This window comes from Diadema antillarum, unplaced genomic scaffold (genome assembly GCF_040938485.1).
Source record: "Diadema antillarum isolate AM-2024a unplaced genomic scaffold, OU_Dant_1.0 seq00001757_RagTag, whole genome shotgun sequence".
Classification (NCBI taxonomy): domain Eukaryota; kingdom Metazoa; phylum Echinodermata; class Echinoidea; order Diadematoida; family Diadematidae; genus Diadema; species Diadema antillarum.
The window spans coordinates 407,195-424,647 of record NW_027272439.1 but is presented as its reverse complement, the minus strand read 5'-3'; the positions used below and the strand labels follow the sequence as shown (position 1 = coordinate 424,647).

The 17,453-nt window shown below is 39.4% G+C and overlaps 1 protein-coding gene across 1 annotated transcript; it reads right to left on the bottom strand.

Annotated features, from left to right (window-relative positions):
• Positions 1 to 1,205: 1,205 nt before the first annotated feature.
• On the bottom strand, positions 1,206 to 17,206 carry LOC139712091 (uncharacterized). The gene is made up of 8 exons (XM_071623926.1): positions 17,150 to 17,206; positions 10,772 to 11,813; positions 10,194 to 10,425; positions 8,309 to 8,440; positions 7,166 to 7,291; positions 3,293 to 3,398; positions 2,095 to 2,244; positions 1,206 to 1,372 (listed from the first exon to the last, which is right to left on the bottom strand). Exons 2-8 carry the CDS (start codon positions 11,806 to 11,808, stop codon positions 1,206 to 1,208), a joined length of 1,950 nt encoding a protein of 649 aa, XP_071480027.1. The 5' UTR covers positions 11,809 to 11,813; positions 17,150 to 17,206.
• Positions 17,207 to 17,453: the final 247 nt, after the last annotated feature.

Genomic DNA, 17,453 nt, shown 5'->3' with positions numbered 1-17,453 from the left:
GCCTTCTTCTTCAGTGTTGTCATGACCTCAGCTTCAACCAATGGTGTCTCTTCTTTGGTGGAAGAAAAATAAAACAGTTGCCCTGCTGCCTGCAAAACTCTTCCTCTCTACGACAACTTTCAACAATTTGAAACATGCTCGAGTTCGTGTGACTAGTTCTGATTATCGTATGTGCAGTTGGTCAGACACTGACTATGCACATACCCATGATTCAAATTAAGCAAGCTGTCAGGACTGGTTTAAGGCAATTACCCCCTGGGCAATTACCCCAGACCCTTTTCCTGACCCTAACCATAACCCTAAATCCTGGACCTAAACCTAACTCTAACCCAAACTAACCCAAAAACTAACCCTAAACCTAGTCTTCACTCTAACCTTTTCACTAATCAGTATTCAGCCGGGGGATAATTGCCCTTGCTGGTAATTGCCTCGATACGCATCGGGAAATGTAGCATCCCCTGTTTAGTTAGACCATGGCGTGTGTGACATTCCACCTATGGTCCTCTCAGGTGCTCTTATTTCAGCAACAGTTAAAAGAAGAAGTGCAAATCACTGAACAGAAATGAACTTATCTGGTGCATACACATCTGTAACAAATCTCACACAATTTCTGAAGCCCTTGCACAAAGCCTACAGATCTTATCACAATGTTTTGGACTTTGCATGATATCGAATCCCTGTAGCTGGTGCATTGACAACTGATATGAGGTGAAAGACTGATTTTTTTTTTTTTTGCCTTTCAAAGAATGCCATATCTTCGACATATCACAATGCATAGCAACATGAAATTTGTTTGACAACACTAATTCAATATGTGAGGGAACTGTCTTCCTTTTCTTTTCCAAATTCTAACCTCCAATTAATGCACAATTGAAAGCTTCTAGACAGCCCTTCTCAGAACAACAATGAATCATGAATCTCCAATGCCAGTGAATACATGATGACAGTGCTCACTAAACATTCATGCATTTCAAGGTGTAGTATTGCATGCTTGTCAATGAAAGCAACCACATTTTTGGTTTATTCAAGTTGGAAGCATACTTGAGTAGCATTTGGTTTAGATATCATGCTAATGATGCTCAGGGATTGCACTCAAAATGTCACCTTCCCTCATTTCCATGGCAACTCAAGAGTTGCCAATTTCACAATGCCCTGAAGGAAACTTTTTTGTGACTGTTCTGTGACTGGACAAAAAATCTTCTTCATCAGTCTGCATCATCAAATTGGCCATCTTCGGTGTTGAATTCCATGTCGTAGACAGGCAGGGAGGCTGGATGGCTGTCAGCAGGCACAAAGAGAAAATCAAGGACATCTCGACCCGCCGGGCTCCTTCTCATCCCAGTGTGAGTATACACAGTTGGCTCATCATTACCTTAATGCAAGAAATATAAAAGAATGTATGCACGTGGTGATGATGACACAAAGACTAGAGAGTTTGAACTTCTTCAAATGTGACCCTGCATCACAAAGGAGTAGATTCTGAACTAGAGCAGACTTTAAGCTTCAAAATGATATATGTAACTGAACACAAGTGGACTCTCCAAACATATATTGGAAAGAAAGTACTTCTTCTGGAAAAGTGTGTACTGAGAAAAGGGGCACTGAAGTATAGGATCTATTCAAGCGCTTAATCTTTTACCGAGAAGTGGTCTGTGCAATGAATGGGACAAACAGCAGGATGTAAAACCTCATAGCAACAACAATGAATGGATTACCACGTTGCGCAGAAATTGACCATGCTCTATTAGTATTAACATTTTCTATCCATGACTTATACAAACTTTCAAAGCAGCAGTACTATCACTTCTAAAGTTAATATAAGAGTTGAAAGTGAATACAGCTGTAGTGTGTAAAGGGTTTTTAAGGAAGGAAAAGATTACTGTATGATACATTTAATCACACTATTCTACTAAAAGTGTTTTAGGAAAAACAGCTAAAAACACAATTTCCCATTTGTTTTATAATGTTGCTCTTTCAGAGAATATGAAAAACTCAAAAGATTGACTAGGTTGAGCTGCTTCACCTATTTTGAGCACACGCTTCTCTGCACACACACACACACACACACACACAAACACACACACAAAGACTTACTGAAAGGATGGCAGTCTTCCTCCAGCTCCATGTCCCAGTTCTCCAGCTCTGCTTGCGGTTCCCCAACCTTTGAACTCTGCACCCCGTCCCACTCCACGCTGGGGCTTGCTCTACCATCACTATACAACTCACTGCCTTCCCTGTCGCTTCCTGAGCATGTGTGCAAAGTGAGAATAGTAACAATAACAATAGCAACTTTCATATAGCGCATTTCAGACTTGAAAATGAATTCATTGCACTCACTGTAATCATACAAAGCTGGATCACTGGCAAGAATGTAATCATCTGTTTCTAGTGTCATTATCAACTTTTCCTGCAACTTTCATTAAAATCGATCTGTTCAAAACTTTTTGAGTTACTTTGCAAACAGTCAAGCAAACAAACAAACCAATGCCAATGAAAACATAACCTCCTTCCTTGGTGGAGGTAATTGAAACAAAAAAGACGATATACCAACAAAAATGACACAAAATACACAGAGACTCCAACTCTCCCGCTTTCGACGGGAGATCTCCCGCCGAAAGCCCATTTTTGCCAAATCTCCCGTTCTCCCGCTTGAGATTTAATTTCTCCCGCCCTGGCTCTGTGTCCCTTGTTGGAAAGGATTTCTTACGTATTGCCATCGTATGTTGAAAAATAAGCCTTAGACAGCACGAGAGAGCATCTAGAACCCTAGAGCTGGACCCCGGCCGCAAGGAACTTCGCGCTTTGCGCACATCAACTTGGGGTCTCCCGTTTGCTAGGGGTTTCAGGCGGGAGAATCTCCAGATCAGAAGGTGCTTGGGGTTGGACTCTCTGAATACATTACCCTGCAATAATTATTTTACATGTATGTACATAAGAGCTAAAACTTGCCAATACATCTGACATACACAGTAATAACACAAATGAAGTCAAATTGAACAAAGTTAAAGAAAAAGAGAAGAAAAGACTTCTGTGAATCACAGAATGTGACTCTGCTTCTCCCACTCTTTGAATAAAATAGCTTGCACACAATAACAATATTTAAAAAATGGAAAAAACAACCCAAAATATGCTCACACTGCAACATGTTGAAAAGGTCAGAGTGTGAAACAGGTAACAAAGAACAATTTTTTTTTCTCTCTCTCTCTCTTTTCAGAAGAGGGGAATTTCGGCAAACAGAAGAGGAGAAGAAAGAAGAACTTTGGCGACAGACGTAAAGAGATGAAAAACTTACCTCCATCCCTCTGTCCCTCGCTAGATTTCATTTCGTCCTCCTCCGGTGCCACATGGGACTTCCAGATGGAGTCTCCTTTCTTCAGTGCCAGGACCAAAGAATTTGTCTGCAGGGAAAGCGGAAGTCACTGATTGAAAGGCTACAATCTGAGGTCATCTGAGGTCAACACTGTCATGAAGGCAGGCCAGCCATGTTATCCAGGAAGAGGGGACAGTAGTCAGTAAAATCTGATAGGAATTTGATTCAATGCCAATGTGATTGTATGTTGAGCCTGTAAATAATATCTTTTACAGCATTAAAGGGATATAGTTCTGGTTGAGATGAGGATTCAGGTTTTAACTTTTTGTGCGATAATAAGAAACCACTTATATGAAATATCAAAGAGCATACAATTCTAAGAGAAATTCAAAGTTCATTCAAGAAGAAGAAAAAAGGGTTTTGAAATTTGTGAAAAATCCATAACCAAAGTTAAACAAAGTGGTATTAATAAAAGATGGGGCACAACTTCTATTACGACCACTTTTATGATAGGTCATGTTGTGAACAAGGCAAGTGCCAATTGTGTCTCGCCCATTCACGTACAAGAAATTAAAATATTTGTCTAACTCTCACAAGTTGCCATAAAAACTTAACATTGGGCCCTAAAGTTCATTGTCCTCTGCCTGTGACCGTTGACCTTGAGGTACCCTTCATGTTGAGCAAAATGTGTAACTTTGTATAACCACTCTTCCCTCCAAGTTTGATTGAAATTGAAATCCTCGGTAGAGAGTTATTCAAATTTTTGTAGCGTTACGGACAGACGACGGATGGACGGACGGACGACGGACGGAGGGACGGACGACGGATGGACGACGGACGGACAGATGCCGCAGGCAATTCCTTAGTCTCCCCACACCTCCGGTGGGCTCGACAAAAATGGGACAACTTGTCTGCAAAGTCATCATGGTCTTTCTTGTCAAATTTGCATCTGTGACTGATGCTGATATCATTCTTTCCCAAACAAAATAGGATTTTAAACTGATTGTTTCATAACTTCCTCATTATCTGTCCTATTCTAACCAAACTGTCCTATCAATTCTGTCTCCTGGACCTTACTCTCATAATAACAGCAGGGCTCAACGTTAACTTTTTTTTTTCTCTGGTGGCCCACTGGGGCCACTAAAATCTTTAAATCTTATTTGGTGGCCCATAAAAGAAATGTACTGACCCCAAATTAATGGAAGACATAACAATCCATTTTGATTCCTATAGTTACCCGATCGGGCCACCATAAGATAAATTTAGTGGCCTGACACAAATTTTTAGTGGCCTCGGGCCATCACTATAGTCAAGCCCTGATATAAGCCAACTTTAACAAGCAGTGACATTTTACCTTTAAAGACATAGTAGTGTTTAAGCGGATGTATTCTCTTCACTACCAGCTCACACAAGGTACTTGTAATTAAATGCTATATAACTACACATCAATAAATGTACTTCCTGATTTGTGTTTTGACAGTGTATGATTTTACACTGATGAGGGAGTGAATGACTCGGGTGTAAAATTGCATCGTCTGAATTGATGAGCTCTGCAACCCTCTGACAAAGTGTGTGTTTCTACTGAACAATAAGAATTAAAAGGCCCGGTCACACTGCCCAAAGTCTTGTAAACGCATGAATCACGCAAGAAATTTGGTTGTGCATGCTTGTCCGTCGAGAATTTTTGCTCATTTACGCGAGGAAAATCACTGATGAATTGCGCAAGAACTACAGAAAGACCACGCACTTTCAGCGCATAGGCATGAAAAGGCCCCAAATAGAGCGAATTCGTGGTTGTGCGCGACGACTGAGGTCCACGGAAAACCGTGCATAATCTGCGTATTATCACTAGTGAACTGCGAATGAATCGCACATGAACGCGATAGCAGCAACATTTTTGCGAACGATCACTGATATTCCACACATATTTCGTGCATTGTTCACGTAAGAACTATGCAAACTATGCAAAAATTACGTAAAACAGCGCAATACTGCGTATACTTTTATGTGAAGCCGAGTTTTGAACTGTTCAAAACCTGGAATCGCGTAAAGCGCCGATCCGGCGCACATAGGCGGACAACTAGGAAGGTTCCACGTCAGACAAACTCATGAAATGTGCAAATCGCGCATGTATCGCGTTAGGTTCGAATTTCTTACTTGATTCATGCATTTACTTGATTTTTTTTGGCAGTGTGAGCGTGCCTTGAGGTAATGTGAGGTTATGCGGGTAATGCATGAATTTCTTTCACAGTGAAACACATTAAGTATTACTGTAGTGGGTGATGCGAGGTGATCTGTTATCCACCTTTTTTTAGGTGGTCAATGCAAGGTAATGCCAGGGAAGATTTTTCGTAGAAATAGAGCAGGTAAAGAAATTTGCACTGTGCCAGAAGTCTTGAATTCTTATTACCAGGAGATTTCATGCCTTATCATCACATCACACCAGCTGCATCAAACTACCATATGTCCAAAAAAAAAATTACCACGGGACCCTCCGTTATGATAACTTTAAAAATAGTGAATCAATCCAAATACAATTTCAGGGTACGAAACTATAACTCATTTCCCACATCTTACAGAAAACCCCATTCGATTTGCTTCAGTGGTCATAGAGAAATGAGGAATTTTGTAGAGCATGTCAGGAATCTCATCCCTACAAGTTATGTCTATTGTGTTTGCAAATTGATATGCAGTTACAAGAGCATCCAAGTGCTAAACTTGGAAGAATCAGACTCATGACATGCTTTACAACAATCCACAGTTCTCTGTCACCGCTTCACCAAATTGAATGGGATTTTTTGCAAAATAGAGCTGAAGTAGCATTTGGACAGTTTAATCATATTGGGTGTAATTTTTTTTTTTTTTTTTTTTTTTTTTGGGGGGGGGCATACTGTACTGTACTGCCCTGTGAACACTTTTTGTCTCTATTCAATAGCACCATCTTAACCGATTACCGTCCAATGAGGCAGTGTACTCACAACCTAATCTTTGACCTTATAACGTGCATCTTCCTGGTTCACCGCACTTTGCAAATTCTCCTGCTTTACCCCGCATGACCTAGTATCTCATTGCTCAGTAGATACATTTTGGGTAGTACAGTCAGCCTTGCCTAAGTCGAACAGTCAACCTTGCCTATAAGTCTAGTCTATGTTGACAGAAGAAATACCTTTGACTTGGAGAAACTGTGACTTTAATATGAGGGATTTAAGGGATGGTACAGTATAGTGGAGATGAGAATTGGGCTTTTGATTTTTTGCGAGATACCAAGAAAACACTTATGAAATTGTACAGAGCATACCATTTTAAGAGGAATTCAAAGTTTATTCGATCAAAATTGGGTTTGGAATGACTGAAACATCCAAAAACAAAGTAAAACAAAGCGATCGTAATAAAGTGTGGGTCCCACACTTATTAGAATCGCTCTGTTTTGGATATCTCATCCATTTCAAAACCAAATTCAAGCGTTGAATTCCTCATGGAATTACATGCTCTTTCATACAGCATATTTCATATGAGGTTTCTCATTATCTCACCAAAAAATTTTAGAAACCTGAAATTAGGTCTCAACCAAAACTATACGATCCCTCTAAATCGATAGAATATAAAGAGGACTTGAAAAGACTTTCCACTGAGGCAATTATTCGTGTTACACAAGATCGACTTAGCCCAGTGAGGATGATTTGATTTTGCTACAACACGTATTTCCCATAGATGCTTGCCCGAGTATACTCGGGACTCGTCCTCAATGGGTTAAGCAAGGTTGACTGTGGTAAAACACATGGTATTACAGGTGACAAAAGTTCACATTTAAGTGAGGTAATATGTGGTGTCCAGTAGAAACACACAGAAACTGACCAGTTGACTACCCTCCTCCTCGGAGTGAGAGACCGTTGTCCGGACAAATTTGTGGATGCCGTCCTCGGGGTACTTGGCCCGGCTGTCCAGCTGATACACCTCCGGAATGTCCAGTTCAAAGTTGTTCTAGGAATGAAAGTAAAGATCAAAGCCTGTGTTTAATGTGAGTTCAACCCACTCATTGCCAGTAGGAAGCATGTATTGATTGAGGTATAATCGTATCTGTCATGAATAGAACGTACTACAAATATTATATCAAAGAGGTACAACACCTAAATATGTGCGTGGATTGGGCAAATGCAGCAATGGCAGTAGAACACAGCAGTGAAAGTCATACAAACACATTTTTAGACTTTCAGGGCCATTAATCGCTGGATGAGAAGATGACAACAGTTAACAGTGTCACTGTACGACAACAATATAAAAAAGAATTCCACAAAATGTCACAATATACTTGTTACTATCGCATGTTAAGGGTGATATAATTCCCCTTGGTTCCTAAAAGAGGCAAGTGCTCTTTCAATTTACTAAAAAAATGAAACTATGCTGAATTCTTGTAACCAAGTGTTACACTTTCTTTTTCTATTGCATTCACTCAACCCATTATATTTGGGTAGTATTTCCCAATTCAGTGAGCCATCACTGGTATACCCACTTTGAGCTGGTTGTCATAAAATTTCTCATTTCGAAATACATGGCAGTTTCAAAACATATGAGACTGCCTATTCTTTAACACGATATTGTGATTTACAATGGAATATTCCCGAGGAATGGCAGAGGTGCCAAGTAGAACACACTCAATCTTTAATCAGAATATCCAAAATGATCAGAGGTATTAAATGGGACAAATTTCAGTGGAATTAAGAGATGAAAGCACAAGGTTTGTATTTGTTTTGTTTTGTTATATTTTTAATCAGATTTTTGTACACATCTAGTTTGATCAGTGGTTCTTTTTTTTCCTATTAAAAAGTGTGGGGTCAGCAGCCCCCACCCCATGCCCCTCCCCCCCCCCCCCCCACCCTGATCCATGCATTGTGGCAATCTTTGATACCTCTAATATACAACAAACCCACTTTCCACTCACACCAATCTATTGTCACTGCACCACAGTCAATGGTTTATCTGTATGATTCATCCACTCACATCGTCAAGGGCAACACGGATGAGGTTGGTCAGCCTGTTGAGGCACGTGGGGAACTCCCCAAGGAGATTCTGCACGAGGTCCAGCGTTTGAAGATTTGCCAGGTCACTGAATGATGCTGGCAATTCCCGCAGCTAGAAGAGATGATAGTTGGAGGGGGGGGGGGAAATAAAACAAACATACAAATATCAAATACCAAAAGGGGAAGAGTACAAGAGAGGAGTAGAGGCAGCTTTTAGAGGAGAAAACATCATGAGCCTCCAGAAAATTTTCTCCTGAGATGGAAATCCTAATTTCATACAGGTCATCTCAAAGCATTTTTGGTTGTTTTTGTCACTTTGCTTTGTGCCCTCTTAAAGTTTGTTTTGATTTTTCTAATGTTCCTGGAAAGCATGAAATATGATAGGATGTAGACTGAGAGATGAGATATACAGTTACAGTATCTATTTTTAAAAAGTTGCGTTTGATAGTGCTTGGACACACAACTGGAAGTACAAACAAAATCACCTTGAAAGGGAAATTCCCTTAAAGATAATATAAAGTTTTGGTACCTCGAAAGTTTCCCTGAATTTCCTTTTCTTAGTTTGTGTTTCAGGTTAAAGTACCTTTCATACAACTAACACTATGAGACTTACTCGCCCCAAAGTGCTCTCATGTCTTAGTAATCATGCAATTAAAGGACAAGTTCACCTTCATTAACATAAGGATTGAGAGAATGTAGCAATATTAGTAGAACACATCATTGAAAGTTTGACGAAAATCAGACAATCCGTTCAAAAGTTATGAATTTTTGAAGTTTTTAAGCAGTAACCGCTGGATGAGAAGACTACTGCAGTGTGTGAATAACTTAGATGTCACATGCGTACAACAATGTAAGGAAAATATAAAGACAATTTCACAAAATTTCATCTTTTGAAAAAAGTACACATTCCCCCGACTCGTTACCGACAAATGTTATGGGTAATATTATTCCCCCTGCCTTTAGAAAGAGGCAAGTCAAGTGCTCTTTTATTATGCGAAAAAAGTGAAAATATGTTGAATTTTCTTTACATTTTCTTTATACTGTTGTACGCATATGACTCACAAGCTGTAGTAGTCTCCTCATCCAGCGGTTCCAACACAAAAATTTTAAAAATTCATAACTTTTGCATCGATTGTCCAATTTTCCTCAAACTTTCACTGATGTGTTCTACTAATATTGCTGCATTCTCTCAATCCTTATGTTTATGAAGGTGAACTTGTCCTTTAACTGCGACCAGCAGCCCCATACGCATAGCGTAATGGGGCTTCGCATTGTAGCATTCAGAATCATGACAGATTTAGTATCGCGGGTAAATATCAACTTAAAATCCAACAATTTCTTCAATTTGAAGACTTTCCAATTAAGTTGAAGTATTGAAAACAGGCTTCGGGCAACGTTTGGTTCTGCCAATAGTCCCTTTCTGTTCGAATTGATGACTGAATGTGACCTTGAATGACTGAATGAGGACCTTGGGAGAGCTACATACACTGAATACTACGGCCAGCGCATGCGCACACATCACATGCGCACAAATTTCAAATCCATGAACGGATAAGATGTTTGTGTGCGCATGCGCTGGCCGTCAATTCAGTGTACATGTAGCTCTCCCAAGGTCCTCTCGACCGAGTCACATTCAGTCATCAATTCGAACAGAAAGGGACTATTGGCAATTATTGGCATTATTAGATGTAATCTTTTGTAAATGATAACATGTAAGATAGTGAAATTCGGGGTTGCCAGTTTGATGATGACAGGGTGATCAATTCTGCACAAAAAAAAATCTCCCTGAAGATCACTAGTTAACCAGTAAAATGGTAATGGGAGGCTGCAGGCCAGTTTCTACCGATAGCAGGAGTCAGCCCAACCTGGTTGGTGTTCAGCCGTAACCTCTCCAGCGACCTCAGTCTACCAAAGTCCTCTGGTAAGCGCTCAAGGTGGTTCTTGGACAGCAGGCATGTCTTGAGGCCAGACAGCCGCACAAACGACGAGGGCAGCTCCCGGATGTAGTTCTGGCCGAGGTCGAGGTACTCCAGGCTCTGCAGGTCCCCGAAGCTGTCGGGCAAGCCATGCAAGAGGTTTTCATCCAGTCGGAGATGTCTAAGAAAACAAGGATTGTCCCAGATGATGGCAGACAGTGGTCAAAAGGTGTTCATTTGTATCATTACCAAAATAAATAATGAAGATAACACCCCCCCCCCCAAAAAAAAAAACACAAATATATATATATATACATATACAGTCTATGTAATTATATATATATATATATATATATATATATATACCATTAAACATACTACTCAAGTTGAAATTTAAGTTCTGTCCTCTGATATAATAAAGTACTTCTGAATTGAAGGTTTGAAGAATGCCCATTTTCTGACTCCTGTCTTAATCATCTTAGTGAAACCTGGGTAAATTACAGTAAAAACAACAACAACACAAATACCTTAGATTGCACATGTCCCCAAAGGAATTTGGCAGGCGGGAGATGCGGTTGCCATTCTGGAAGGCATGTCGCTCAATCTCCATCTGATGGCTCCCAAAATGGAGGGTCTCCACTTTCTTCAGATGTCCTATGCTGGACGGTAGGTGATCCAGGTAATTTGCACCAAGATCCATGTGCCTAAGGGAAGCACCGCTCACTGTGCCAAAGTCCTCTGGAAGCTCATCATCGATATAGTTGTTGCCAAGGTGTATTTCCTGGATGGCGCCCAGCTCTGCCATCCATAGTGGGAATTTCTTGAGGAGATTGTCCACGGCGGAGAATTTCCGCAGCGAGGTTGAAGCGCTGGCCAATCGCGGGGTGAGCTGAGAGAGGAAATTGTTGGACATGTCCACATAGCACAAAGAAGGCAGGTCCCCAAAGCTGTCCGGCAAGTCCAGGAGCTTGTTCCTGCTGAGGTTCAGCACGCGCAAATTTGTGAGACCGCCAAAGCTTTCCGGAAGATGCTCCAGATTGTTTTCTCCCGCCTCCAGTACGCACAGACTCGTCAGTTCACCAAATGTGCTTGGGAGGGCAACCAGCTGATTGTCCTCCAGTGTCAGATGACTAAGGGTCTTCAGTTGGCTGAGATCCTGATGCAGGTGTTTGAACTGATTACCAAGGAGATGAAGCTCTAGAAGCTTGGGAAGCTGGTAGAGAGAGGCAGGCAACACAGAAATCTCATTCTCATTCATGGACAAGGTCCTGAGCTCCTTGAGGTCACCGAGGCAGGCAGGTAACTGCTTGAGGTTGTTCCCAGACACACTAAGAACTTGGAGGAAAGGCAGGGCACCAGCCAGTTCAGTCGGCAGGCTTGAGAGGCTGTTGTAGTCCAGATTCAGTTCGGTCACATTGCTCAATGTACCATTAAGTCTGAGCACACTGATGTCAAAAGTTAACAGACCTTGCGATTCCAAGTCCAAAGTTTCTGTCCCACAGGAGTCACTTGTCATATGATCGGATGAAAGAGTCCTGTACCACATTTTTTCAGGTCCAGGCATAGTACCTACAGGTATCAAAATTGACATTTTCAGGGTTATAATTCCAATAGAAACACAGAATGAAAAAAAAAAAATCTACAAAAAAAAAATAAAGCGAAAGTGATGACAAATGGCACAAACCAACACTCAGTATAAATAATTCTGACTTACACCACGCTTACCCTAGCAGGCACATAGCAGAAAAATGTTTTTAAAAATTTGCATCAGGGCAATTCCACGTTACTCACGTTACACTTTTTAGGCGTCTCTGCATATTGTAATTGTCATATTTTTTATACTGGAAGGTTTGACATACTCTCTGTTGTACAATAGATGCACAAGTCCTTAGTCTACCATGCAATATTAATAGAATTTTACTAACCACATCCATACCGGAAATAGAGACAAAATACTTTTGTTACTCATGTTACATTTTTTTGGGACGTCATAAAAAGCCAACATGCCTTTATTCAAAAAGTGTCCTCATACTGGGCAGTATTTCAAACAACTGGTATGATTTATATAACTCATGTTGTGGTACTCAAATATCTATGGGGTCAAAATTTTGAGAGCATTGGAAATATTTGACAGCAGTAGCAAAGTCGTCGTTACTCACGTTACACGTTACTCACGTTACATATTAGCTCATAATCACTACCACATAACTGAACATGAGAATTAGCTGGAAACTAAATGCTTTTGATGAATTTAACTTCTACAGATATTTTGTCCCTAAAATAAAACAATATTGGCACTCTTTCATACTTTTCTCACTGTCATACGGTCATATACAGTCCTGTATGCCACATACAGTTTGTACTTTACTTTTCAGAATCCGAGTAACCACTATAAACCAAATGCAAGAAAATATAAAGTAGTAGATACTAGTTCATGCAGTGAATTAAAATATTCTCCTTCTATTCCCTTTCACAGGAACTTAAATGTACGGTAAGTAGTTTTAATCATGAGTGAAACACTTGCTTTCATAAACTGTAAACTACTTTAGAAATAACATACAGTACATTGTTCACAAATTACATCCAGCTACTGTTACCAGTGTGGACTTTCCACCCTATGTCAGGGCTGCCAACTCTCATGCAATTAGCAAGACTCACGCAATTCATCAAATTTTAACTAACTGATAAAAGAATTCTCACACTTAACCCCAAAAACAGCATGTTAAAAAAAAAGTAATGTCCCTAAAATTCCTGATTATATCCGAACATGCAATATGCCCAAACCCAAACTTTTGAGATTTTCCCACAGGCAAATTTTCTCTATGGCATGTGTTGAAATCTTTACTAGAGTATGCACCAAATCTACCACTTAAAATGCAAAATTGATGAAGTTCACTCCAGTGGAAAGGGGGGAGGAAAGACACTCCCCTTCCACACCATCCCCAACCCCACCACTGTCACTTCGATTAGTCGCTTGCTTTATACTCACACTTCACTCCAAATTCTCACTCTAGTTTGGCAGCCCTGCTATGTACAGTCTTTGTATTCAGTGATCTACCTCTTAACCCAAAAAATATTTTTGTATCTTCTGGTAGTGGTGGATTCTAACTTTGAGTAAGTCATTGTAGTTAAGCAATTGTCATTATTTTGGGTTGATAATCCCAGAGAATGTTTAAAAAGCTGACAAGCTGACACTGACAATTCTTGTAAATGTCTGAAACACACATGTACGTGGTATGTGTACTTACCAGCTGCCAGAAAATGATAGATTGTTAACCCCCCCCCCCCCCCCCCAAAAAAAAAAAAAAAAATGGCATTGTAAAAAGAGACAACGCCAACTCTTGCTCAAAGTTACATCAGGTATACATATTTTTGTTATTCTATTATGCTTCCAATTCATTTGAAGTAAATTGCATCGAGATGCATCATTTTCCCATTTGTCTTACGATTGCTCCACTAACAAATTCAAAATTGTACAAATTACAACCTTAAGCATAAAAAAAAAAGCTGGCTCTAAAAGGGATTTAAAGATATCCATAGCTGATATCTGAAGTGATATATAAGACTTAGAACTTAACAAAAACAAAACAAAAATATAATGTCCATGATTATTACCCACATCTGGTGCATGAATCTAGTTTGCCAATCAAGATTTTCTTTGGATAGCAAGTGTGTTTAGCCTATTAGATAACAACCAATTCAAGCAAGGTCAGGTAAGGTTATTTACAAGACCATGCTCTCTTTATGCTCCCTCAGCTTACTCACATCACGCAAAAAAATATTTGCTGTCATTGGTATAGAAATATATTTGTATTTCGTGATTTTTTGTCGTTACTCACGTTACACCCTTGTTACAGTGTACTCACGTTACAGTTTTTGAACCTCTCTCATTATAATACAATTGCATGTACACAACTCTTTCACCATTTTTCATATTACGTAGAAGCAGTATGAAGACAATTTCCATTGGCACATTTTAAATCCAAAGGAAAATTAAGATATGAAACTATTTCAGTATTTTCGTTACTCATGTTACATTAGTTTTAGCAGTTTGGCAGTATGCATTCCACCAATTCATGGGAATACGGATCATTTTTTCCTCACTGACAACTAGTAACTAATACTCAATACATCATAAAAATCAACAAATCAATTACTTACCATTCTTTTATATTCTATGGATTCAACTCAAACATTCAAGCACATTTTCAATGTAATTCTCAATGAAAATGTAATTTGACTTTAAAGTGTAATATCTGCCATTCTGGAGGTATATTAGTGTAGAAAATGGCTGTTCCACATGCCCAGAAGTATACTGCACAAAATAAAATAGGTGGCAAGTTTCAACATAACAATTTATTTTTTCACCCCATGACACCAATCTCATGGAATTGTCCATCAGGTATTTTGTAGTAGGCCAAGTCAATTTCATTTGTACCCATCAATGTGTAGCTTCCACTACATACAACATGTAAGGGATAAATATTCAGCACAATACATCACACACACAACAGACAATGAATGCAGACTTCGATGCAAACTACAATTATGTGGTCAAACACATCTCAATCACAACACCGACACTCTCGACACTGTAACAAGACAAACTTTCTTGTATAAACACATATATGGAGATGAATGAATGAAGACAAAGACAGTGTCATACAGTTTGCTGGAAAACAGCAGACCACTAGATACTACATACTGGGAAATTGCAGACCACTGCCAAGCAGTAGTTCATTTCCACTCATATTATCATGTAATTTCCCTACAGCAGCATTCACATGCGCAAAATAGACTGAGAGAGTTAATTAATCCAAATCTTAAGATTTGAATACATGGATGTGAATTCCACTATCATAAGCTTCCTGCATGTCGTGCTGCCAAGCACCTCAAGCAGAGTGCAGCATGCGCTCATTGCACATCCAAATCTCAAAAATACACACACCTTGAACTCCAGTAAGTTCATTGACCATATTTGCCAAAAGATAAAAAATCCTTCAAAAATTTGTCATTCCTGGATGACTACAATCTTTTTTTTTTACGTGTTCCATGTGTCATTAACTTCCTGCTATACAAGTTTTCTTTTGAGTTTCTTTTTGGGTTATTCGCAAACAGAAATAACAAACAAACAAATGTGAGGTAATAATTAAGTTCATAACATTGAGAACTCCTGTGTTTTTAAGTGCAAATGAATTATTTTTGATCAATACATACTATTGCATCATCTATTCATAACCTGCATACAGTACTTAATTGCTAGGTTAGAATCGAGAACTTTATCAAGTGCAAATGAATTATTTTTGATCAATACATACTATTGCATCATCTATTCATAACCTGCATACAGTACTTAAAGGACAAGTTCACCTTCATAAACATAAGGATTGAGAGAATGTAGCAATATTAGTAGAACACATCATTGAAAGTTTGAGGAAAATCAGACAATCCGTTCAAAAGTTATGAATTTTTGAAGTTTCTTTGCAGTACCCGCTGGATGAGAAGACTACTGCAGTGTATGAATAACTTAGATGTCACATGCGTACAACAATATAAGGAAAATATAAAGAGAATTTCACAAAATTCCATCTTTTGAAAAAAGTACACACTCCCCTGACTCGTTACCGATGGGTAATATTATTCCCCCTGCCTTTAGAAAGAGGCAAGTCAATTGCTCTTTTATTATGCGAAAAAAGTGAAAATATGTTGAATTTTCTTTTATATTTTCTTTATACTGTTGTACGCATATGACTCACAAGCTGTAGTAGTCTCCTCATCCAGCGGTTCCAACACAAAAATTTAAAAAATTCATAACTTTTGCATCGATTGTCCAATTTTCCTCAAACTTTCACTGATGTGTTCTACTAATATTGTTCCATTTTCTCAATCCTTATGTTTATGAAGGTGAACTTGTCCTTTAATTGCTAGGTTAGAATCGAGAACTTTATCAAAATGTATCAAATTGTATTAATTATGTGTTAACTTCCACTAGGTCCTAAAGTTAACCCCGGCGCGGGGCGCTGTAACATAGTAACGGTACGTATTAGGGTCGCTGCTGCGGTTACACTAAAGTAAGACATTCATGCACAAAGAAAATTACTTATACTATAGAAGTTGACCGATATTTGAACAGGTCAAATCAAGGTAGCGGCCTAACCCAAACCGTTAGATGTCTATAATTTCTGGAGTATCGCATCAGAGGAGTGCAACATGATTATTGATACTTAATCTAGTACACACGCACGCACGCTAAAAGTATCATTCGTATTTCACAGTGCAGTAGATAGATACCCAAGTCCTAGCCCTGGAGACCCGCCGCTGCACATTGGGGCTGGTCGCAGTTTACCTAGAACATCGAAGTCCTAACGTTACATGTTAAAATAAAGGCAAATCTAACATACATGTAAAATTCAAAAATTCAAAGCCCTCATGCACGTTCATGCACCTCGTCTCTGTCTGCACTAGCCTAACGTTAGTAACTATGTCGAATACAGGATTTGAAGGTTTACTATAAAACTGATAGTAATACTATAGGTTTAGGCCGAGATGAGGCACTCGAGGTGAGGCACTCGAGGTGAGGCCAAGTTAGCAAGTAGATCTAAATCTAAATTAATTGTGAATTTATTACAATGCATAAACCCTGACACAGTCAGTCTGTAGACTATTTGATGTCAGGAATCATTTGCTATGTGAATTGCTATAGAACCAATTAAGGCACTTTTAATAGAAAGACACATCAGCGTGATCAGTGCAGTGCATGGTCCCGGTGATTTAGTCAAATGCGTCAGAAGAGAGTCACGTTACGCTAGAAACGCTACTTGTAAAAGCATACGCGAGAATATATATAAGGGACTAAGCGCTAATTTGTTAGAAACTTTGGTCGGTAGGTTTCTCCGTCAAATTACCTGAACTCTTTCAGCTCCCAAACAGAAAGTAAAAAATAAGAGTAATTAGAGCTAGAATCTTGGCACAGATCTTACGTAACTTCTACGACCCCGCGTGATCACCAGTCTCGCACTGAGTAGAATTCTACGAGTTTTCACTAGCAGGTGCTAGGCGCCAGAGCAGAAGGTCGCCGTTTCCAAAAGACGTGACGTAATCATTCGCTTTCGCGATCGATCGCGACTGACTGCATTACAAAAGCGGTCGGTTCGTCATCATATACAAATAAAACGTCAAAGCAAAGAACGTAGAAAAGCGCACGTTATG